This window comes from Homalodisca vitripennis, chromosome 5, assembly GCF_021130785.1.
Source record: "Homalodisca vitripennis isolate AUS2020 chromosome 5, UT_GWSS_2.1, whole genome shotgun sequence".
In the NCBI taxonomy this organism is placed as follows: Eukaryota; Metazoa; Arthropoda; class Insecta; order Hemiptera; family Cicadellidae; genus Homalodisca; species Homalodisca vitripennis.
In genome coordinates this window covers 102156095-102183812 of record NC_060211.1, presented here as the reverse complement: position 1 = coordinate 102183812, position 27718 = coordinate 102156095, and the positions used below count along the sequence as shown (strand labels likewise).

General features: G+C 29.9%; 1 protein-coding gene across 2 annotated transcripts in view; it reads right to left on the bottom strand.

The window, feature by feature from the left end:
* Nucleotides 1–27718, bottom strand: part of LOC124362580 (phospholipase D1) — an 84948-nt gene that overhangs the window by 55475 nt on the left and 1755 nt on the right. For both annotated transcript variants that reach the window (XM_046817214.1, XM_046817215.1), the window contains exons 2-4: nt 21191–21341; nt 6286–6381; nt 439–546 (exon numbers count right to left, since the gene is read on the bottom strand). In XM_046817214.1, the coding sequence (XP_046673170.1) occupies nt 439–546; nt 6286–6381; nt 21191–21341 (355 nt within the window). The remainder of the gene's footprint in view (nt 1–438; nt 547–6285; nt 6382–21190; nt 21342–27718) is intronic.

The following is a 27718-nucleotide window of genomic DNA, read 5'->3' as shown; positions in this document are numbered from 1 at the left end:
TTTTTTTTTTTTTTTTTTGCTGTAACAAATAGTACTGGATAGGGAGAGTAGTCTCTTTGAGTCTAATGCTGCCACAGTATTGCATCCTCAACGTATGATAAAAGATTGGCAACATTTAATTTATGCTGTAGTACCACCCCCACGCAAGAAAACATTTACACTTAAAAGCAAAAAAACTTAGAAGAGAAAGGTTTGGGGGGGGGGGAATAGAATAGAACTGTTCTGAATTGTTCAATAAAGAATGGAAAATTATCACTTATTTTTAAGTATGTAAAGTAATGGCATTTCCGTATACAAAAACTTTTCTCTAAACTCGAAAATCATGGTTTGATTCTTTGATCATATGCTCATTAGGGAGAATATTCTGACACTTTGTGCTTGATCCTGATCAACATAATATGCTCATAACTTTAGCTATGTACAAATACGCACACTCACCTTGGAAGTGAACCCGATGAGTTGTCTTTCTCACGGTTCGCCACATGTTTGAAACTCTCCCTTCGCTCTCTGTGCGTTTTTGTTGGAAAAGGGATGTTAAGTGAGGCTCTGAAATCAATTAGAAACTTAATTAGAAGTTAACTTTATGGACAGTATTTTTGTTCTGATCAGTTCAGTATAGTAGAGGGAGATAAGTAAGGTAATGAATGGTGGAATCCCACTCATCTAATACAAATTAGAGATTTTGCACTTAAAAAAAAATATATTTCGTATATATTTGTTTATTAAGTGTAATGAGTTCCAAAAGTTTTTAGTAGATTAAAATCTGGTAATCACTGGTGAGAAAACAGAAATGGTGTCATGGCCAAGTGACCAATCTGTGGAAATGTATGTGAGAGGTTACAGCATAGTCAACCCAATAGTCTATTGTTTTAAAATTATTGTAAGGTCAACAAATGTTAATCAACTGGACACAGGTATGAATAAATTCATTAAAGGATTAATTTAACTTCAAGAAGCGTAGAGACCATAGTTGGAATTTAAATAAGAGTATTTCCAACTCTTTAATATGTGTAAATTATTAACAATAAATATGGCTGTAAGGCCAGATACAAGAAAACAACAGAATTTTTTTTCAGTGACAGGTTACGAGGTTGGGATGGTGAGTGGTCTGAGACATTGAACTTTAGATCTGTGCTAGATATAGTGCGTGTTAAAATGCTGCCTATAACTTTAAAACTTTGTATCAGTACTGCCGACCTGTACACCTTTCACTGTATCAACATTCTGTTAGTGATCCATGAGGACAGGTTAAATAAGGCTTTTTACATTATGCACTATTGTATTACACTGGTATACACTTAATATTTCATCATTAACAAATTGTCTACTCTTATTTTAATAATGAAACTCACACAAATTCATATCTATATTGTAGCTAAATACTTTTGGTAAATAAATTGACAGATACTGGAAAACAAATTGTCTTTTGATATTTTTAAGTTATACAAATAATGCACAAGGCAATGTTTTCTTTTCTGTTCAGTTTTTTGTCAGATGCTAGACTATAATTCTATGTTTTTAAAATGTTTTAAATTTCTTTTTAACTGCCCATATTACTAGGAAAAGTGGCCAGTCATTTTTACAAATAATTTATTATGTTATATTTATGTAAATATTAATTGGAGGATAAATCATTTATTTGTTTTTAATAAAATAAACAAACACTTGTAACATTGCTAGTTTAAAACACTTACATAACTTTAAAATGGAGATATCATTGAAGTTATGTACAATAGCATTATTAATCAGTTATTTATTAACAATAGATTTTTCAAATATCATTTCTGCCTCTTGGCAGTTTGTGGATAAACTGAGAGATTTGAATAGCATAGTATACACCTGTTGCTACCCTATTCAACTATTCAATTTAAATCTTTTGGTTGAAGGAAACTCAAATCTAATGAAATATTTTGTTTTGAATCTCTGTTATGGTCCTTTGAGTTTTAAGGAAATTGTAAAATAAAATTCTTATTACAACATGGTATTATTCTTTTTAATTGAGTATTCATCACAGTTAATTCAATGTAATAAGGGATAAGAGATGATCAAGTAATTTTTATCCCTTAAGATTAAATATTCTTAAGTTACAACTTCCATGAAACAAAAACTAACACGAAATGTAAACACCTACTTTTAAAAGGATTTTTATCACAATTTAATCAGCTATGGAATACAATCAGACTTAAATGTTGGCAGTGTGTAGACTGCAGGATGAGATGTCAAGGTCAAGCTTGAGGTAACAGAAGGTGTGTCATGGTTGCCATTCTCACAGGATTACCTCATCTCTCCCCCCCTCCCACCAATCACACATCTCCTCACATTCTGGAGTCAGGTTCATCAAGCCACCAGACAACCTATCAGTAATAGGAACTCAAACTTCCTCCAATAAATTTCACAGGCTTTACCACGTTTCGTTACACAGCTTGTGACTGACCAGTAAAACATTGAAAGTACAGTTTTAATTGAAATGTATAAATAAGTAAACATTTGAAACAATGTTGTTTTATTGTTTGAATATTTAAATATATTAAGAGTAAGAATGATTCAGAAAGTCATTGGTAGATTAGATGGTTACATTTTTTGTATTTGTCAAACCACTAATTTCTTGAAATTAGACAGCTAGCTAGCTCCATATATCAGAACTTGAAATAACCTGTTTTCAATATTCATAACAAGATGCTTAAGTTGTTTACGTTGCCCATAAACATTGTAGTAGAGCATTTGAGGTAGAAGAATGTGTTTTCGATAAACTTTCATATTGCCACATAAAAATTAGATTACCCGTAAAACAATCTGTAGCAAGAGTTTTAGTTCGGTGGTGTTTCTAACGCTGAGTTCAAATTAGGAAAGAGGAAAAAGTGGTTATATTATTGTAGGACAGAAACCCATGGAAGAATGAGCAAAGACACAATACACAAATAAATGTCCTGACTTTATGCAACATGTTTATGTACAAAAGTTTAAATTTTTTATTATTATTTTTGCATTATTAAACTCAGCAAACATGTATTAGAGAGAACATGTGTACATGTGTATATTAGAGAAAATGGTGCAAATATAAAATAAAAAAATAAAGTTACAATTATAACATTATGCCTCAGTTTAGAATGACAAACTTCAGACAGTTAAACATATTCTATAACCTCTGTCAATGCAAAAATGTTTAGGAAATTAATATAGCCTTCAGCACCAGGCAGGTTGATGGGGATACCAGTCCCCTCTTGGGAAAATAATCTGGAAATAATCCCAGTAGCTGCAGAACAATGAATGCTCCTTGCAGTTTAGCTTTAGTGTGATGGGGCAGGTGACAAATTTTTAGTACATGTAAACAATTGACTCATTTACATTGAATAGCTGTATACAAAACATACTTGTCAATTTATTATTTTCCATGTAAATAAGACCTCAAACATGGCCAAGTAAACACAAAAAACTTATTGAAGGGGTAAAATTTGATAAAATATTGCTGAACTGTATATGTTTTTATCAGCAATAATACATTATTATTTAAATTATAATATTTACTTTATTGTTAACAAACACAGGTGCACAAATACTATAAGTTTATCTAGTTCCATTTGAGATAGCAAAGTTACTAGTTTCAAGGTTAACATGAAGTGCAGTGGTAACCGTACCATTCCGATCGACATGCAAATTACATGTCAGCCCATCGAAGCAACTACAAAGATGTGATGGTTTGGTTAAACACCTGTTAATGGGACTTTGTACACCTTAGTGACAAACTGTTAAATATTTCGAATAGAACAATAGAACAAAATGCATTCTTAATAGAGTAAACAAGCTTATATAACAATATTTTACAACACAGTTTGCCTAACAATGAGTAAACATTATTTAATTACATTGTTACAATCATTACATTTGCATAGATGATTACATTTATAGAATTAGAAATATAAAAATGTATTAATTTTTTATGTAAAAATGTGGACCCGGTGGAAGTTTTACTATTTGACTAAATCGCAATATAAAAACATTTTCTCAGTCAATAATGGACCTCATACATTTTTTAATTTTTTTTTCTGTTGTTTCAATGGCAACTTGTGTACTCTTTAATATGCTATTATATATACTCTCTCTCTCTCAGTCAATAACAGACAAAACTTTTTAAATTTTTTACCGTAGTTTTCGTAGCAACCTATACACCTTTTAAAACAGGTTTTTCTTAAAATGGTTATCAAAAGTAAAAATGTATTTTTTATGTTTGCAAAACATTTGAATTTCTCATATTTATAGGAACATTTTCTCAGAATCTACTTGAATCCTTATGGAATTTTCAGGATGTTGTTATTATGAACGAATATACATTTAAACACATAAAATTTTAAACTTGATTATTATTTTTAATGTTTGCAAAAAAAGTAAATTTTTTATTATTTAAACTGCAACAATTAAAAAAAAATTGTCAAGTTTAAAATTTCATGTGATCGCTGAAATAGACTTGGCATTTTTCAGCAGTACTTTGAGAAAAATCTCTGACATTTTTTGGGCAAACTTTTCTGTATCATGATATGGCACAAAAAAGGTTAAAAAGAATATGTTCATAGTGTGCCTGTTTTTCAAAATGAAATTGCATGTGAAGTCGTGGGTAACTGCTAATGTAAAAAAAATTAAATGTATAAAATTAGTCTATAAAACTATACATTTCCTGAAACTAGATACAATTTTGTGAAATATTTACATTTTGGAATTTATAACTTAAGTAAACAATAAAAATTCTGAAGGCATAGTTCCCTCCCTGGAAATTAAATAACTAAAAAATAGTGTTCCAAAACAAAACATTTTTGTTCCTCATAGTGTATTCATTTAAAAAATTACAGATTTTCATTAAAAATTATTGAAAAAACAATCAAATAACTGTTTGTATTTTGTATGATTCTTATAAGATACACAAAATCAAGAAAGGTGACGTACCAAGCAATAAAGTTTGCTTATTCTTGGGTTAAAAATAACTGTTGTAAATTAATTACAGTAATTTTAAAACATAATGACCTAGTTTAACTTTTGTGTACTAATAAACCTACAACTGACTGATATTCAACTTACAGTAAGGCAAATTTTAACTTGTTTGTTCTGGAAGTAGATGGGTCTTTCCCAAGATATAAAAGGTCATTTCTAATAATAAAAATTGTAAAAGAACTTTTCTGGATGGTATCAGTGGAATTCCTTAGTAAACAAGAAGTTGTGGTGAACTTTCTAAAGCATCATCAACGTTCATCCCAATGAGTCACACAATAAGTAAATGAGGATTTCCTTGTTTCAATTAAATACTTACTAATGAAAACATTGACAATACAAGTCCCATGTTGTAGATACATTCTGGTATAATAACCCAACACTGAATAATAAACATTATAGATCTAAAAACAGCATTTTCCTTAATAACTTAAAACAAATTTAAATATTGAATAACATTTTTTTATCAGTAATACAAAACAGACACAATTCTAAAGAAAAACGTAACTGAAAATAATGCCTGTCTGTGATTGATCAGTTTATTGCACAAAAATAATTATGGGCTGAAAAGTATGACAAAGTTGCTAAACAATTTGGATTCCTTAAAGATTAGATAAAATAAATTAAAATAAATTAAAAGAATCTAAAATCTTACTGTGCTTTTTATGCCAAGTAAAAGAATGACATTTGTTAAAGCTCTTTGAAGAATGTTTAAATTTCCAGTATTATGTGACAAAATTGTTTTTGAGGATCTGTTTGAAGAAAATGAAGTCTGATAAAGAGGAGACTGAAACTGAAGAAAGCACATACAAAATGAAGATAAAAGTAGAAAAGAATAACTACTATTTGTAGTTTTGTAATAAAATAAACAATATTAGATATAATCTACACCAAGTTAGTATTATTGATTATTAACTATTCATATTTTTGAGATAAACTATTACTAGTGATCACTCCAATTAGACATTTAAAACATAACTTTTTATAAATAGCTAAAACCCATGTCTATGAAGAAACATGACATGATTCTTTTGCTAAGTTAAATTGAAAGGTTTCATTGGAATGATCCATGGGTAAAGTCAACACAGACCTTAAACTTAGTTCTGAACCCAGTTCTTGTTAAATTTTAGCACTGACTAGGTCAAATATCCATAAACAGGATTTGTAATACATTTTTCTTTACAATGATACCTATATAAAATTAAGACCTAAGAATATATATAGCTATCTACACCAATTATTATCTGGTGTGAATACAATTATTTTCAGTTCAAGATTTTAATTCTAGGTTGTTGACTGTCATTATACCTGAAAAGACGTAGTTGTTGGTGTAAGTACTGGATGTGTTTGTATCGTTTCTTCAGGGTCCATGTAAAGTCACCATGTCGCAACTGAATAGTGTAGCTGAAACAGACCAGAAACATTTGAGAACAATGCTATAAACAGTATTAATCATACAATACAATTTTACTTGTTTGCTATGCACCCACACATACAGTTTAACCCTATGGATTCTACAAGCCTTCGACTTTGAACTGGCACAGTTTGCAGGTAACAAGATTTTTTTCAGATTTCTCTACGAACCTAATTAAAAAAATATGAAATCACAGTTTTTTAAATTATTAAACTATTTAATTTAAAGATAAGTTATGTTAAGACTGTCAACCCCACATGGTGTATTATGACAGTGATATTTACTCCTACTGTAGAGTAACATAGGGGCTGAAAAAGTTGTCAGTGATTATTGGAAATAACTGGATAACACGAAATAACTAGATAACATGAACATACAGGAAAGTCTATACGTGAGTATAGGAAAAATATGTAGTTGAGGGTGTAGCATAGCTCCTATGGCCTGCAACTTAGCTTTATCCAATGAGGGTTATGCTGCATTGTGAAACTGTTGACCCAACCCCAACAGACAAACATAGATTTTGACTCAGTGACATATTCAATCTTTAACTTCAGTGCTCCGAAAAAATATGAGAGCTGTTCTTAATCAAATTATATATAAAAAGGAACCAGAAAATGCCTATGTTTTGGTAAAAAAAGTTACATTGCCATTCTATATGTTTATACACAAAACATGTTCTAAATTTCTTCCAGTAATATTATCTTTACAGACTAACTGCATAACAAGAAGTGTCTTTTCAAGGTCTTAATTTCTTAATAGTTCTCAAGAAATTTTAAATTGATTGTTGAAATGGAACAAAAGAATTGTATACTCTTCAAATGTATTGGCTTGTTAGGACCAGTTCCTTAAGTTTGAATTAAAAACAGCTTTTGTATATAAAAACAATTCATTTCATTATGTTATTCTTACCAACTCCTGTTTCACAGCAGGACAACATTCACGATCCAGTGTGGCTTGTTAACATACATCATTCCAATCACTGATTCTGAATTGTCAGATAAATAATTATTCTTTAACTACAATTATTATTATTTTATTTTATAAATTCATACTCTTTTCTAGTTATAATGAACTTTTATTTTGATATGAGTTGCTCTTTTTTTTATTCACATAAAATACATGTGTTCTATAAATGTATGCATCATTTAAATTTAAAAAAGGCATTTTATTTAGTCTCAACTTAAAAATCACTAATATAATTATTTTTACTGAAACTGAATGAAATGAGCAGTTGACATGGAGGGTATGATAATATTTGTAACCTACATATCATCGTGATAAGACAGTATCACAGAGTTTGTTGACTTACATAACACTATTGTATGAATGTGTCACAGGTGCTATCTAATGTTATTAGTATTGTATGTTATGAGTAGTATACTGCTGTTGACTAATAGTTTAATGATGGCTTCAACATTTGTGTAATTTGGTTTAAAACAAGTAAATATTAAATTTAGAGTTATTGAGAAGAAGCAAAGCTAAAACTAAAAAATAGTTTTCTTCTTCATAACTCAAATATATTTTTAGGTAAAACCTTGCTATTTAATAACTCTAAATTTAATATTATAATAAAATATATAATATAGTAGGAACAGGCTAATACTAAAATTACACATACTTCTATTATAGGGAACCAAAGAGGCAAATATATTTAGATACTAACAGTATTAAAACAGTTTAAAACTTATAAACCAAGTCCAATCTCTTATTTCATAGGAGAAATGAAAAGAAAAATGTTGATTGGTATAATAACACTACTTTTGAAACATTCTAATATGATAAAGAGAAAAATAAATAGTGAAAGCACTAGCTGTTAGTTTGTTTTCAGCACCTAAATCAGATTTCTGTATACAGTATTAGTACCTATAACAATATAAGTTTTAACATTTTGCAATACTACAGCACCTTAAAACAGCAATTCTTGGAATAGTAGGAAAATAGTTCAACAATAATTCTATCTTAAAGTGTCTTTTTATAAAAAAAAACTTTTCATTGACTTTCTGTATTGTTTTCAGTATGACAAATGGACATCCAGGAATTTTGAATTTATTTTACGCACTTATGAAAAAAACATACTGTATGTATTTCACAATATTGGAATATTCAATTAATTATCACAGGTATATTAATTGTTCAAAATCATTATTTTGGACAAATGCTCAAACACTTAAGTGTTTAAATAGCCAATAAAGGTAGGTACTTAGCTTACATACATAGATTAATAGACTTAAGGCTGCAATGGTTTTTTTTAAATTGGTACTTTAAACTTGTCACTAGTCTTGTCACTAGGTGATATTGGGATAAGATTTCTCTATATTAATTAATAAGCCAATGATCTGTTCCCAAGAGGCTAGTTCTACAAAAAATACTTGATGTGAATATTCCAATCCTTAATAAATTTCAGGCCATCCACTGAAAGGTTAACTTCGCTGTCACCGTAACTTGTGCACATGTCAAGTTGACCAAGGAAGACAGTTTCCAATTTATTTATTTCAACCTCAATCATTCCTTAAATACAAGCCTCAAACATGCATGTAATTTAGAATTATAGCGGTTGAAAAGTTAGTTTAGTTAGAAAATTATTTGATAAATCAATGATAAATGACAATTCTGTGCATGACAACGTGCAGTAGCCTGTCTATACTGTATATTGGAGTACAGTACCAAGGTCACATTTGCTGACTTCACAGTGCCGAACTGGAATCCTACTGAGATCATCTTGAGTTAGGCGAGATCATTAATTGTGTCCATGAGGACATACAATAACGTCAGACACAACATATATATATATATATATATATATATATATATATATATATATATATATTGTATCCTCTTTGGACACAATTAATGATTTCTACTGTATATTCAAATTCAAAATTCCTTTATTCTTTTTATACATAATGTACATGAATTGCGTCAATTACCTTTACTACAATATAAAACATAAGACTCAGGTTAGAGTATTCATACTTTATATTTAATACAGTATAATAATACATATAATATTTTAAAATATTTATGTCCATAGTGTTAATATGTTTTGGTAATGGTGTAGGCAAATACAAACAAAAATTACTTTCAAGTCTCACAGTGTAAAAAACTCTTCAAGAGAGTAGAATGAATGATCTGTACAAAATTGTTTCAAAACATTTTCTTAAAATTATTAAAAGAATTCTCATTCTTAATACAGCCTGGAAGGTCATTTATAAATTTTATTCCTATGTATGTCGGACACACTGTTTATATTTTTCTTTATTATGTTTCTTTACTACAAAATTTTCTCTATTTCTTGTATGATAATTATGTATGATAATCTTGTTGCCTTTGGTAATAGACTCTGCATTTGTCTTGACATGTAATATAGTTTTATAAATATATAAACTATATACTGTCATTATTCTTAGGTTAATAAAGTGGTCTTTACAACTATCATTATTTTTTAAGGTGTAGAATATGTCTTATTGCCACTTTTTGTAAATGTAATATTTTGTTTAAGTTATTTGCACTGGTTCCACCATAAAATTTCAATGCCATATGAAATGTGTGGATGTATCAAGGCATAGTAAACAGATTTCAGTGCATTTATTTCTAGGAAGAAGGATAACCGCCTGATTGCAAATATTCCAGAACTCATTTTATGACTAATTTTTTCTACTTGTTTTGTCCAACTTAATGTATTACTTAGAGCCAGACCCAAGAATTTTGTATCTTTTACAAATCTATTTCCAATTGTATTTATCTCATTTGATTGTTTACATTTAAATTTCATTAAGAATTGTGTTTATCAGAATTTAGTAATAAATTTCTATCATTCAAGTAACATTTTAGTTGTGACATTGAATATTCTGTTGTAATTTATTACACTTTGTAAATCTTTTCCAGAAACTGACATACTTATATCATCTGCAAACAAACATAAATGATTTTTATTTGATAAATTTGTTAAAATCTGTGGTAATACCTCCCAAGTAGCATAAGAACAAAAATGGGCCCAATACTGAACCTTGTGGTACAGAATATTGTATTTTTTCTATTCTTGAATTAATATTTCTTATTTCATTATTACCTAGATATTTAATACTAACATACTGCTGTCGCCCTTCCAGATATGACTGATGCCAGCTTAATTCTTTATCCTCAATACCATATGATTCTAATTTTTCTAGCAAGGTTTTATGGCAGACACTATCAAATGCCTTTGTCAGATCCAGAAAGGCTCCAACAGTATGATTCCCCTTCATCCAAATTTCTAGCACATTCTCAATATAATCAATTAATGCTGTTACCGTTGATCTATTTTTTCTATAGCCATGCTGCTCCAAATCCAGCAATTTACCCTTCTCAAAATAGTCTACTAATTGAATCATCATAGTCTTTTTTTCAAATATTTTTGATAAAGCAGGTTGTATTGCCAATGGTCTATAATTTAGAGGATTTTTGCTGTCTCCTTTTTTTAACACAGGAACAACTTTTGATATTTTTAATTGAGTTGGGAAGTTTCCTGTTATTATAGAAACATTCACCACATGTAAAAGAGGATTTAAAAGTGCATGTTTTGCCTCTTTAATAATCTCTATAGGTATGTCATCATACCCTGGCCGACCATTTTGGCTTAATAGAATCAATTATTTTAATTAGTTGATCACAGTCAATAGTGTTGCATTTAAATTTACTTTTATAATTTGAATTTCGATTAATAGAAATTGACTTTTTGTTTAAATTTGGATATATATATATATATTGTATCCTCTTGGACACAATTAATGATTTCTACTGTATATAATATATATATATATATATAATAATAATATAATAATAATAATAATAATAATAATAATATATATATATATTATATACAGTAGAAATCATTAATTGCGTCCAAGAGGATATACACAAAATCCAGACACAACATGTGTATAGAATAGAAGTTATTAATTGTGCCAATGATGACATACAGCACACATAATTAATTGTGTCCATGAGGATATATACAAAAGCCAGACACAACATGTGTGTATACAGTATACTCATTAATTGTGCCCATCATGACATACAGTAAAGGTTATTAATTCTGTCCATGAGGGCATGCAGTAGTCTGTGTATACTGTGTATTGGAGTACAGACCACGGTCACAATTGCTGACTTCACAGTGCCTGACTGGAATTCTGTTCAGATCATCTTGAGTTAAGTGAGGACATTAATTGTGTCCTTGAGGGCCTGTGTATACTGTAATGCTACTGAGATCACCTTGAGTTAAGTGAAATCATTAAGTGAAGTGTGGACCTTGATGTTCAGATCCGGACTAACAAGACTTCACTGTTTTTATTCAAAATAGTTTTCTAATTGCCTAAACTGTTAACAACTGGTTAAATGTACCATGATTTATCTAGCAATTTTATTGTTACTATGTTCATCACTTTTGTTCAATTTCTAACATATTTCAAATTGTATTTTTTTTTTTTTTTACCAGCCAATAAACTATTAAAAATTTTTGAGTATGTATACAGTCAAAAATATTTGACTGTATTTTTGCTATCAATACAGTCAAATTACAGCCTTTTTAAAGAAATTCAAGAATATCTTATAAATGAAAATGTATCACAATATGTGTTGCAAAGCGCTAATTTTGAGAAAGGCAAGACCAATTTATCTAATTCTTTTTGTAAAATATTCAATAACATCCAAGGAAGTTTTATATAAAGAGAAAGATTACAAAAGTTACCTGGAGTATTTTGGAATTCTTAACAAATATTAGTATTTATGTTTCATAACCAAAATTTAACTGACACTAAACAGCTATTTACCATTTCAGCTAAAGTTCGACAAATTGGCTAAAACATCAGCACACATTAAAAATTTATAAAATATTAAGTACACAGTGCTTGATCAGTACTGTAATGCAGATATCTAAATAAAAAGTTAATAACTAAATTTTACTCTAGATTGCGCCAGTAAAGAATTTAAAACATCTAATGCGTTGTAAATAAAACTTAAAAATAAATACTCTTATACTAACAACCCTAAATGAGCACAGCTATTAATGTTTTCACATAAGGTATTCCAAACTGGAGGTCTTCCCTGACATTGTGATATGGAATTTTAATAGTGGCTTCTGGAAAAACAAAGATATAACAAATAAATATATTTAAATAATATCTGCCTGATGTGCACCTACTTACATGACAAATTGCAAAGAACTCTATCATGTTACATATGAACGATTTTACTAAGTAGTATTAGGACTTTATTTGAAAATGACATGTGATGCCGCAGTTAACAGTTTGTTTGTTATAAAAATCGTAACAGTTATAGAGGATGCTTAGTATTTATTATTTATATTTCATAATTTTTTTGTTTAAATACATCAGATAAATAACACATTGTATAAGTATTTAAATTCTAGGGTGAAAATATCTCAACATATTTTGAGAGTGATTATGATGAATGTTGTAAACTAAATCTCTTTCCTGTAGTTATATATTTTAATAATTATATATTACATCTACAACATAATTATACTTATACAAATTCAATAATTCACAAGTAATTCAATCAACTAAACATCAGAAACAAAACAAATAATTATGATTAGTTTTTCTAATTTTTAATATTCTTCCATATTAATTTTTAAAGACAAACGTACAAAAATTATGCATTAATTTATTTTGGATCTCAAAAAAAAATTTATTTTATCCATAGAACTAGTTGGTAAATATTTAATAATAATAATTTCTTTATTCTCTTCCATAACATGGCTCAAGTATACAAATCACAACCCAAACAATATTACCTAAAGTATAAAGCAAAAAAAAAATATATATATATACTGTAGTAAAACTATGAACAAAATAAATTACTTGCTTAAAATTATATTAAACACACACAGACACACGTGTGCACGCAATATGGAATAATTATATATTTTTGTTTGGAAATGAGAAATTCATTAAATAATTTTTTAATTATTTAATGGATTGTAGAGTATTAATTATAAGCAAATTCAAAGACAATTCCCAAAATGTATTCAAACTCAAAACGACTTGTCCCTTTGTTGGCAATAGAATCATCCAAAGAAACTTAAGACTTTGAAATTAACTTGTTCAGTTAAAGTTTATAATTGTAGATTTAATATTCTTATCATTTCTTCACACTTATAAATTGTATATAGGGTGAATAGATTTGTCCAATATTTTTTATCTAATAATCTTGAATTATCGGTTTTGTAACTTTATATAATACAAAGAAAAATTATTTAAATGCTTAATTTTATATTTTTATAATTATAACAGTTTCTGTGCTTATTTTTTTACAAGAACAGAGTAAGAAATTCGTTTAGAAGTTGATGAACTAGCAGTTTTCTGGTGACCTAATGCAAGTCATCTGACTCATGGTGATGGCGGTGACATGTTGGATAAACTGTCCAGTAAACAGTCATTATGACAGACATTGACTGACAGGGATTGCTTCACAGATAAGGTTATACAGTCTATAACCAGACACAGCAGTATATTTCTTACTGAGGTTACAATGTGTTTGTCAAATTCCAACTAGAACATACCCAATTCAGTTTCATTACACATAGGTTTTGAGTCCAAAATGCTCCTAAATTGTAATATAAATACCTAGTTTCTCAGTATCAAAGACAAATATAAACTGAGATTAAATTATTGCTGATTTATTACAAATATTTTTGTAATTTAAAAACAGAATTCATTAATTTACTCAGTTTAAATTAACATTGTGTAACCCTAATTCCTTGCATAATTGAATAATACCAATAATATTAAAATTAACCTTAAATAACAGGATAACCACCATTTACACTTCTTTTGTGTTTGAAACGTTTGGAATTAATTTTTAATAAACCTAATAATCACTTATATACTAGTTTTCTAATCAAAACTAATTACTTAGCCAAATTTCACAAAAACAATTGACACAATTCTTTTCAAACTAAAACCACTTGTTCTTTTGTTAACCATAGAATAATTTCAATAAATTTAGGACTTTAAAATTAACTTTTTTAGTTAACAAACAGATTGGTAAATACTTTATTTCTATTACTGTAACGCCATTACTATGTAATTTAAACATGACAATAGCTTTACACTTAAAATGTATACTGTATGATAAATTAAAAAGAAAAACTTCAATAAAAATCAATTGAATTTGAATTAGAGAAAATTATTAGTACGATATAAATATAGCATTTACTTCCTGGGAATTTTTAATGAAATGTAGTGTTTGCCTTTCATTTAATCTTATCATTTTCAAGCTTACCACTCAGACTCACAATCTATATACGAGTACATTATATACAGTATTAATAGTATCTGATACCGTAACAGACAGGATTGTACTTTTTTATTGAAATAAAACCACCATATAACCACAAGGACCTCCTAGAGGATCATCGGCCACTTCATTATAATGACAATGGACTGAGAGTAACTAAGCGGTAAGGATGATAGTAACCCATAACTTTACTATCAGATTAATGACCGAACAACAGGAGCTAGGACAACTGGTTGGACCTTCCATCACTGAGCACTGCATGGTCTATCAGGAGACTGGATTGTGGGTCACTAGGCAGAGTATATGATAGTAACCAAACCAATACTGCTACTATCAGACTAATTACTAGACAGCTGGAGCAGACACAACTGGTTGACCTTCCATCACTGATCACTGCATGGTCTATCAGGAGACTGTATTGTGGGTCACTAGGGAGAGTGTATGTTTGTAACCAATACTGCTACTATCAGACTAATTACTAGACAGCTGGAGCAGACACAACTGGTTGACCTTCCATCACTGAGCACTGCATGATCTATCAGGAGACTGGATTGTGGGTCACTAGGCAGAGTGTATGATCGTAACGAAACCAATACTGCTACTATCAGACTAATTACTAGACAGCTGGAGCAGACACAACTGGTTGACCTTCCATCACTGATCACTGCATGGTATATCAGGAGACTGGATTTTGGGTCACTAGGCAGAGTATATGATAGTAACCAAACCAATACTGCTACTATCTGACTAATTATTAGACAGCTGGAGCAGACACAACTGGTTGACCTTCCATCACTGAGCACTGCATGGTCTATCAGGAGACTGGATTGTGGGTCACTAGGCAGAGTGTATGTTTGTAACCAATACTGCTACTATCAGACTAATTACTAGACAGCTGGAGCAGACACAACTGGTTGACCTTCCATCACTGATCACTGCATGGTCTATCAGGAGATTGTATTGTGGGTCACTAGGGAGAGTGTATGTTTGTAACCAATACTGCTACTATCAGACTAATTACTAGACAGCTGGAGCAGACACAACTGGTTGACCTTCCATCACTGAGCACTGCATGATCTATCAGGAGACTGGATTGTGGGTCACTAGGCAGAGTGTATGATCGTAACGAAACTAATACTGCTACTATCAGACTAATTACTAGACAGCTGGAGCAGACACAACTGGTTGACCTTCCATCACTGATCACTGCATGGTCTATCATGAGATTGGAGTAGTGATGTGAGCTGGGTAAGTATCCAGTGGGAAGGTAAATATAAATTGGGTATTTAATGTGTAGTTATTTATTTAACAAAAATAGGGTAATTTTTAGTGTTTGTACTGTTCACAAACACTTTGTAGTTTTGATGAAGTGTTGAGCAAACAAAGATTGAAACAGTATTTGACATCTTAAATAGAAATTAGCTACAGTATTTATCGTTCATAATACAAAAAGTATGAAGGGTATTTATACCTTTTTGTTCTGCTGGTCTTTCTTAGTCATTTAAACGCTTTTTGAATGCTTTCTTTATTAAAGCTAAGATAAAACCGTTAAATTGTTTTAATATTCACAAAGTGTTATAAAAAGGTTGGTAACATTTAATTACAGAGATATTGTTCTTGTACATAGCAAAATACTAGAAAGCTTAAAATAGAACTTATTTGTTACAAGGACTTATTTGTTCTTCAGATACCCTGAGGAATAAGACAGACAGAAAGAAAAAGAATGTCAGCCAGAACCCTTAATGATGACTGTCTAAAATATACAAAATGTCAACTTTTTAGCTCAATTCATTTTTGAGATATTACCCTGAGCTATAGACCTTTTACCTCCTTTTATAATACAACAATCCACAAATATTTATACAGTAGGTTTGTATATTTTAGTAATTGTAAAATACTTTGATTCAAAAGGGTTTAAATTTGCTACAAAATGTCAAACAAATTTAAAGCAGGCAATTTTTACTTAAATTTACCAATAAGTGTAAATAAATAGTTTTTAAAATATGGTGGTACTATTGGTAATTCCTTATCAATAACTGTTAAAAGTTAATTCAAAATAAGTATTCAGATTTAATTTTTGACAACGGTGATAAGGTAAAGCCAAAAATGTGTAAAATCTAATATAGTCTAAAGTATTGGCATTGTACTGTATCATATCAGAGAAATTGTAGTAACACTTCCTTACACTTTTGGTATTTAAAAAGTGTAAAAACATCAGAAACCTTAGAATAAAGTTTCGAATAATATTAATGGCACCATGAGAGCATTTTTTTTTACAGATTTGCGAAGTGATAATTATGGCAACAGCGTTAACGCACTACGCTACTATGGGCTGGACCCCAACTGTCTTCTCTGCTACACTCGTGTGTAGAGTTGGCTAGTTAATGGATAAGAGTTAAACCACAAATAATATGTGAGTTAATTTTTCTCATATGTAAAATACTGTGGAATAAATAAAACCATATGATTAATTCACTGGTAAGTTCTTAAATTATTGAAGAAGTAATAAATAACAATGTTCCCTACTATTACATCTACCAAGCAAAGGTCAACATACTCTGTATTTCCAAATACACAGTAACCTTTTCTTTCCACACTTAAACATGGTTTCCTTATGAATGAAATCATTAATAATATGATCAGTCTATGTTGAAGCTCTATTATATAATTAGTATAGCATTTCTTCACCTTCTGTTCTAAGAAGTTGATTAATATTTTTATCACAGTACAGAATTATATAAGCATATACAATCTACTATTTCAACATCGATTTTATGTAATGTCACACGTCAGGCATTCTAATTATGTTAATGGACACAGTAATAAATTATAATAGTTAGTCTTTAGATTGAAAAAGTCAACATGTATATATGGGAACAAAAAGAATTATTCTTGTGCATTTTGAAAATTTGATATTAAAAAATCTTGAAAAGAGTATCAGACTACAAGAATTTCTTTTTCAAATCCAAACTTCTACTTGTATTTTTCAACTTTAAATATATGAAAACTATACCATCCCTTCTGAAGCTCACCAAATAAAAATAAAGTTGATACTTGGGTACAACTGTAGGCAGGTGGAGCAATCTAACCCAGTTTTCAGGGCCAAAGACTGAGGAGTGCCGGAGCTGAGCAAGATTAAGTTTCTGATACTGAAGACTGAAGGCAAAATACAGAATACAGAATACAGAAAGCTTTATTCATGATCATCAAGAACAGAATAGTTGTCAATCAATAATAAAAATAATAAGTTATGAAACATAACATTGAAAGGAAAGAACAAAAATTAACAACAAAAACATTACAAGTCAGGAGTTGAGAATGTCATAAAACTCATCGAGACTGTAGATAGAGTTCTTCACCAGCCACTTGTGTAGTCTTCTTTTTAGAGTTTTAGCGTTGCCGGTCTTGATGGCATCAGGAAGGGAGTTCAGAAGCTTGGTTCCAGCAAATGACAGCAAATGTATGTCATACAAAAAAAAAAAAAAAAAACTCTCAAAATCCACTTAAAAATAAAAATTATGTTTAGCCATTATGGTCAAGCAAACAAAATAAAGACTTCCTACCAGAAACCAAAAGTCAAGAAAAAGTGAGCACAGCATGCTAGGGTTGGTAATGAAGAAGTATTCTGAGGTTTATAGACTCTGAGAGTAACTGACAGACATGTTTAAAAATGGCAGATGCTGTGGATAATTGATGTTTTGAAATTTAGCACAAAGGTGATTCATGAGCTGGAACCACCAGGAAGATCCAATTATAGCTCACTTCTTTAGATGTTTAGAAGTCTAGATGTTTTTTAAAGGACACTAAATATTTGAATTTGAGGTAGCTTATTCAAAAAATGTGTAATAGCCAGACCAAACTACAAACAATTTTGTAAATAAAATTGTTGTATATACGTATATACCTAGAATTTTTAGTTTTGTAATACATTGAAAAACTTTTTTCCAAAATTTGAATGGACTACATTCAAATTCAAACGTTCCTCATTCATACATCCATGGATATTGTACAAGAATACCATTACAAGTATGCTTAAAGTATTTTATTTACTGCAATATTCTTAAATGCTAGTTTATTTTCAAAATAAACTAATACTAACTAAACATTTTTGTTAAATTTTGGTTAAAAGTTAAATTTAATACTTCAATTTAAGTTAGTTCAAATGTCAAGTACCTTAAACTCCTATAGAATTTGGAGAAAGTCTAAAGATTATCAGAAATCCAAATATGAAAATCATACTTACATTATATTATATTAACAAGGCATCGTTGAAATCAACAATCAATTAATGTTTTTTATTGCTCTAAATATGTTTAACAATACCCAGTTTTTTAGTAATTTGTTGTATATCTCTCCCATTTTAAAACTTAAAGAGTAATCAGTTGATGTTTTAAAATTCAATGTTAGCTACATATATGTGCCAAATGTCTTTTCAATATCTACATTAGTTAGTGAGATAATATAAGAAAACACATCCAGATAGACAGATAGAGTCTGCAAGCAAGAATTGACTTAAATCCTATAACCAACCTGATATGTATTTCCGGGTAGGGTACGATAAACGGACCCGGTTTTTTATATCGAAGAATGTAGTCTTCGATACCTAATATTCGCATCTCAAATCCTACACTATCAATCTATATAAAAGTATCTATAGTCCTCAATAGCAATGATATGTTTTAAATTAAAATATGAATTTAATATTTACAGTGATCAAACAAATTATTATAACAAAAATTAGGAAACTGAAGACGACCATATTTGCTCCTCTCACAGTTACAGTTGTTTCTTTGACACAAATTTCACATAATGGGGTTTTCGGTACGAGTCCAACATGTTGAAGCCACAAAAACAATATATTTTATTTATATCTTATCATCTTTCAAAGCAATGTCGTGTAGTTTTTAAAATTGACTGCCATTTTTAATAATTAAAATTACTTATGTAAAATTGAAATATTACTCTACATGTATTATTTTAAAGTGTTTATAGTGTAGACTATTTAAGTTAATAATTCAACATAATTAATCAGTATCGATTGATTATATCGATGGTTATGATTAAGTAATATCGTTTGCCAATTTCGATATAAAAAACCGGGACCGCTTATCATACCCTACCCGTATTTCCTTCCAAAGCGGCAAATTTTCCAATAAACTAAAACACTCTAGGGTTATTCCCGTTTTTAAGCATGGTAATTAAACTGAAATAACTAACTACCGGCCAATCTCCTTGATTTCAAATTTTTACAAAATATTAGAAAAATTGGGCTTTCTTATCTTCTTGACTTTCTTAGATATAATAATCTTCTAACTAGCCAACAACGTGGATTCACTAAGAACAAATCAACATCGACTGCTCTGATTAGCTTCCAAGCAAACTTCCAACTTCCTGTGCACTGACTAGCTCTATTTGAAGAGAAACCCTCATACACGGGAATAAAGCTGTGGAATCATTTACCAGAAGACCTCAAGAAGTGTAAAGCAAATAGTTTCCAGAGTGAAGTAAAGAAGTGGCTGCTACAAATCTATTGTACACTATTGAAGAGTATTTTGAAAGAGATACAAATATGATAAGATGAAAACTGAAGACGAATACAAAACATAAATAAATAAACTCAACTTAACTAACTAACCCAATATTTAACATGTCTTTGTTTATTTGTAAATTTTTATTATTAGTTTAATGATGCTGTTAAAATTCTCCAGGAATTTGTAAATAAAGTATAATGTATATTGTATAAAAATCACGTGTAATAACAATTAAGAGTGAAAAAAAAACACAATACAATATTATTCAGTGGCGTAACTATAGAGGATGTGGGGATAGATTCCCTCCCAAAAGCTTTAAAAACTTTTAAAAATATAGAAATAAAAGCAATTCAAATTGTTTGAAATAGAACAGTTAAATGTCTTACTTTGAATTTGGCCTGTCTATTAGGTTTAAATTTATATTTATTAATATAATCAGAATCATCCCCAGAAACTCATGTCCTAGGTACACCACCAATATTTACAACTATTAGATACACAACTAATTGCTGTATCAGATTAATAATTTTTTTTTGTTAAGTAAAAATTTTCAAAATATGGTCCTACTTTTTGTAAATAATATTCATAAATGAACAATATTAATAGCTAAAATAACAATTATATTTTTATAAGATAACATTTTGTAACATATACATACTTCTTTATATTTTATATTACATATTCACTTCTATATTGGGTAACTGTTTACATCCAATATTATGTTTGCCTTAAAAGTATTATGTCACTGCAATTAAAAAAAAATTATATAATTTAGTAGATAATATTGTTTTCAGAAAACCTCAAGCAAAAAATTAAAACATTGTTTCTTTAATACTTAAAACATTACGGTATGGGTTATGCTTGATAATAGTTTTCAAGTTGTGGTACATATAAATTTTATCATAATGTGTTAAAAATTTTATCATATGGGCTATAAAACACAAGTATACAAAAAACAAATTGAACTTACAGGTTTGGATTGAGGAGATGGGTTGTGACACTTCTCTCATACTCTGTTATCTGAATCTCAATTTCTTCACAAGGTATGAACACTCGTCTGTGGGGTGATTTGAACTTTATAGGTGGGTTGTGAATAGTTCTGAAAGGCCTTGCACGACAACCTAGAAATTAGGATAATAGGTCATTCACATGATAAATTCTTTTTTACAAAGGAAATTGTTACATTCATTAATTTCTCTATTAATGATTCCTACTAAACAATATAAGACTGACTAAGTATTTCCAAAGACAATAGATTGAAATTATTTAGTGTTAAGTCTATAATTATATATTGTAGTTGTATTAACCTGCCAGTGAACACCCATAGACACTTGTGAAAGAAGTACAGTAAGGCGAAATAATGAAAAACCTATTTAATACTAACCAAGTATAATAAAAATACTAATAAAATTTCAAGAATAATAAAATTGCTTATAAACAAAATATATAACAACAATATAGGAATTTAGAGTATTATTGGCTGAGCATTAGTGAAAAAGTTAATTTTAAGAGGAAGGCATAGATTATGTCTGTAGTCTTATATTTATATGACTATTTGATGCTTTGCTTGTTAAAACCTCATATTGTGAAGTAAATGTTGTATTAATTTTTTTTTTCAATGTGTGAGGTTGAAAAGAAAAGATAATATTTAGTTTCGAGTATGTTCATTATTTTTGTTCCATAATACAGTTACTGTGGCGACCATTGTTATTTTGCTACATAAATCAATATTAGGTTAGTTTGGCTCTCTCAAGCAATAATGTTTAGACATAGGCTATAGAATTTGTATATTTTATTAATATTGAGAAATATTTTTGTTTATTGACATCAGCACAGAACAGCATCGGAGGTGCTGCTACAGCCCGCCATGTGGCTGGAGATATCACTGTTAGCCTTTTGAACTAATAATTTTTTTTTTATAATTTTTCAGGCTTCCAGAGGATTAACTGTTTTCTGTTGAATTATAACTTACTTTATAAAAATTTTCGGTACTTTGGGATTATACCGACCACACCCAGACATGAATCGTTATTTCACATTTCGTTTCTACTGATTACTAGATTAGCGTAGAACAATATTTCGTCAATATAAAACAGGAATTGTCTTATCTCAAACACCTCCCCATCCTCAGACAGAGGTCAAAGTCGAGCGTCTAGTAGATAACGTGATTGCAGAGTCTCGCCGCCCGTTCAGCTGGTGCATCGCTTTGTTGTACTTCCGTGTTTTACCTCTACATTTCTCCAAACACAAAAATTCAACAAAAACAAACATTTATCAAACTAAACTTTTTATTAAAAAAACACTCAAAACTTGTTTTTATTCTTGATCACATTCCGCCACCCAAAATGCGAGTGCCTCCGGCCATCAGCGCGGGCTTCGACAGCACCTTCGGTGCTGCCCCGCGCTGATGTCGACGAAAGAAAAACATCCCTCGAGATAGTACCTATCAGTAAAATATCAAATTCTAGAGGGGCTAATCAGAAATATAAATTGAATTGTAATGGAAAGGCAATGATGTACCGTGCAAATCACGTGATGCCGCGCGGCCTGCCGTAATCAGGATTCTCGAGAAAGATAAGATAACAGCGACAACAATACCGATCACAATACCTGGAAATGCTTGTAAGTTTGTAATTTTGTAATTGAAGAGTTGTTTTTTCGTTCTATCATGTTTGTTTCTATAAATTTCTATTTTTGTGTTCTTCATACTGGTGTGGTCGGTATAATCCCAAAGTACCAAATTTTCCTTTGAAAAAAAAAAAACAACAAATAATGTGGAATAGGCAATAGGTAGCTAAAAATAAATATTCTCAAAACATTTGCATAGCCTACTTTATTTCTTACAATGAATGGTGTTCATAAAATTTGTTAGCGCCCTGGTTTTTACCAACCAAATATAAAAAAATAAAACTGATACATCCAAAATAAAATATGTCTGATTATTTTTTGTGTTTTAATATAATAATACTATACTATTTAAAATGAATTATAACAATTTTTATAAAACTTTTTGGTCAAAATGCCATTTTGAGACCTGGCCTTTTTGGCATAAGTATTTAAACTAAAAAAAAAATCAAAATATACTACTGAACTATGTTATTGGTAGGCTATTCAAATAATGGTTTAGCTATGTTTTATATCTAGAAAAGTAATAATTTAATGATGAATGAAAATTTAACCTATATATGTATTTATTATTATAAATGTAAGAAACTAAGCAGGGTAAAATTCACTTACTTCTCAGCCATTCCATGGGAGAAAAGTAAAATTTTAGAACAAATATTTTCACAGTAAATTGTGAACATATTAACTATACAAAAAAGAAAATAATGAAGTATGATGCAGGAGCTTTGGAACAGGCTGTAGATGCTGTGAAAAAAGGAATGCCAACACAAACTGCAGCTAAAACATTTTGGAGTCCTAAAGACTACACTACATTACCCCGTTACTGGAAAATACAAACTCCACCAATTGGGACAGACATTTTTCACACCAGAAGAAGAAACATTACTGGTGGAATGGGCTCTCAATCTGGCAAAAAAGGATTTTCCATAATTATAGGAAATTTTTTATACAGTGTTGGCCAGTTGGCTAAATAACTCAATGTCAAGTTAAAAAAGAAAACCCTAAGTAGAAAGTGGTTTGAGGGTTTCACGAGACGCGACCCCAAAGTAAGTTTACGAGCTGCACAAAATCTTACCACCAGTTGGGCAGCAGTTACAAAGCAAAACTTGTATGATTGGTTTTCAGAAGTACCTATATGATTATTTGAAAGCAAATGAAAATGAAGGATTGATGAAGAAACCTGAAAAATTGTTCAAATGAGATGAATGTGCGCATGTTTTCTTAATCTAAAGGAAAATTTGGTTTTGGCAGGTAAAGGCGAAAAAAAAGTGTATAACAACCTGGAGCTAATGTAAAAGAATCTGTGAGTGTACTCATTGGGGAAAATTGTACTGGAGACTTATATTCACCAATGGTAATTTCGATTACAAAAAAGTGCCAGCTGAAGTAGCAAACAGCATTCCAAAAGATTCGGGACTAGGCATTTCTGACAGTGGGTGGAGCACTTATGATGTATTTTATTGTAACATAGGCAATGTATGCCATTCATGGGTGAAAGAACAGTTGGTCTGCCCATTATTTTGTTTGTTGATGGTCATATATCATGAATGAATGAATGAATGAATGTTTATTGTCATACTAAATCTTACAAGATCCAGCTATGCTGGTAAGACAGATGACATAGTCAGAAATTTCCCTTTTTTCGGTCTCCCATCGTTAGTAGTAATAAATTTAACAAGAACAAGATTGTAGCCAAAATGATTTTCTAACAAATAAATAAGCTCTAATATAAATAACAGTATTAACATTTTCAGCTATGAATAAATGAACTATGAACTAATTAATAGTATTAAAACCTATGTCAAACATTTATTTTGTAAAGCATTCCTGAGTCAGATAACATTAAAATATTGTAGTACACCATAATGTAATAACAATCATTCATTAAACTAATCAACAAATAAAACAATTAACAAATAAAACAATAACATTAGTAAAACAATAAAATTAATAAAACCATTAACAAATCAAACAATAAAATTAGTAACAATATAACATATTTAAATAACAAAATGGAGATCAATTATTGAATTTTCATTATATTAAATTATTACGTTTCTTAGGAGAAAACACTTAATCTTCATAACTAGATTATTATGTTTTTATCATTTAGAAATTAGAAAATCTTGTAGTAAGCCTTTTCGACAAACATACTTTTTATTCTATCTAAGAATTCAACTTGTGGCATTTGTTTGAAATTGTTAGGCAATTTATTGTAAAGTTTAATACCCATACAATAAAAACTTTTTTCAAATATGGCTGTGGTGTGTACAGGATATATTAACAAATTGGTATTTCTAGTATTGTGTTGATGAATAGTTTTTTCTTTAGAAAACCAGTTCAAATTTTGATGAACTTGACTCAGTACTTCATACATGTACACATAAGGGACAGTAAGAATCTTCAGTTTCTTAAAATTTTCTTTACAAGAACTTCTTCTGGATGAGAGAATGTCATTATTCTTATAATATTTTTTTGGATTTTTAACACTTTTTCTGCTATTTCTACTGAGCCCCACAATGTAATTCCAAACTTCATAATTGAGTAAAAATAGCCATAGTATAGGTCATCTTTGTTTTTAAACTTGTGATGTGTGTAACACAGCTCATATTGAAACAAATAGAATTGAGTTTTTTACATAAGTTTTGTATTTGTCCTGTCCATGTCATATGCTCATCAAAACAAACTCCCAATAGTTTTACATTTTTGCAGCTATTTATTTGTTCTTTATCTATTGTGACTGTAAACATTTCTTCTCTTTGCTGTCTGTTTTTGAAGTGAATAATATTTGTTTTTGTAGTATTCAGAATCATTCCATTAACTTTAAACCACTCTTCTAATTTAACTATAGTTTGTTCTACTAATAATTTCATTACATGTAAGTTTTTCTCCTTGATTATAGCTGTGGTGTCATCAGCATATAAGACTAATTTCGTGTCTATGTCTTGTGGTAGATCATTTGTATACAATGTAAATAGTAATGGTCCTAAGATCGATCCTTGCGGAACTCCTGACACTACATTTTCATACTCTGAATGATACTTTTTATAGTCATTCATACCTGTCATACCTGTCACACGTGTTGAGTGTATTTTGTGCAAAGAATGGTATCATATTGGTTACACTTTTCCCAAATGCTACCCATATTTTACAACTGATGGATGTAGCTGTCTTTAGAACGCTAAAAAAAAGGTTACAGAGAGCATGTCAATCAATGGAAAATTGAGTATTTCAAACTCTAATTAAAGAAACATGAGTTCAGTCCAGTACTTCAAACAGCATTAAATGAAAGGATTACACCTCAAATTTTGGCAAAATGTGGCCTATATCCATGGGATCCAACAGAAGTCAATTCATTCTTTAAAAATAAAGGAAAGAGTGGTACCAAAACCCCTGTCACTGAAACACCAAACACATCTTACACTTTAAGAAGAACAATTCTATGCCTGGAAACATACATCGGGACTGAAAAAGTTAAGTAGTTCAAAGCATCTCAAGAAGACACATGGGAAGGCAAGAAAGTGACAAATCTCTGTTTATTGTGTGGAAAAACATGTACTCAGACTTGCGAAATTTAAACAAGGTATGTCAAACGAAAAAGTGACAACTGACCCAAAGCTACCTTGTGAAGTAATGTCTCTACAACCCATGATAATTAGCAGCAAAGATCAAGCTAGCTCTTCAAAAATAACTGAACCAGTCTTTGCTCCTTCAAATAACACACCAAGCAAGGAAGTAACTGAAATAATACCTGTTTTGCCTGATACCAATAAAGAACTCTCTGAAATCATCACCCACCATACCAACTCCATTTAAAAAATTACTGTTTTCCCATTTGAAGATGAAAATAAAGTCAAAAGGGAAAGGGAAAAAATCCTTCTGTTGTTTGTGTCTTTGAAATTGTGGAAGGAATATTCTGAAAGAAAAGCAGAAAATGAAAGAAAATAATTAAGAGAAGCAAAGAAAAAGGAAAAAGAGATTACTGGTGATTAGAAAGAAATAACTGAAGAAAGGTACCAAAAAGGTACTGAACTTCGATAGTAAGTCAGACACATCAGAAGATGTAGATGAACTAGAGTACCCAAATTCTGACCAAGATTGTGACATGAAAAGTTTTTCAGATCTAGAGGAACAAACTTACAACATCAACGATTTGGTAATCGTCTTCTAGAGTCTTGAAAGTTATGTAGTATTTTTATGTTTTAATAATTACATGATACATTACAATAAAAAGCCTACAAATACTATAATTAATCAGGTAAGTAAGAGAATTAAATATACTTTTACTAGTGTGTCAGGTTTAGGGGCCTAAAGTGTCACCTGTACGTTCATTCCAGTGTCAGCTTTAGGTGCATTTCAGGGTATAATTAAATCATAAAAACAAAATGTTTTTGGTCTTAAAATTTATTCAAGATAAATACTGCTTTGATTAAAAATGTGTTAAACTAAATATACCTTCCAATAGCCAGAAATAATTGTAAACAGTATTTTCACATTTTTAATGAAAATTCTTTTAACCCTTTGGACGCCAATGCCCAAGGCTGCCGCCCTACCCATCACGCTAGCGCCCGAACCAACTGTACTAGCCAAAACCGCCAGCCCTGTTTTGACGTTTTTGTAAACTATTACGCTTTGCTCTGTATTATCCTTAGTTTTTATGTTAATTGAATGTTTATTTTTTATTTGTAGAAAATTATATGCGCTATCGAACAGTGTTATTATAAATAGCATTTAGAATGGAACCACATTGTTTATGATGTGGTAATGCCTAACCAAAACATTTGTTTACATAAAAATTTCACTTCAGCCCAAAATATCGGTACGAAAAAAAATATTTTTACCTATCGGTGATATTTTTATTCGTTACAGATAT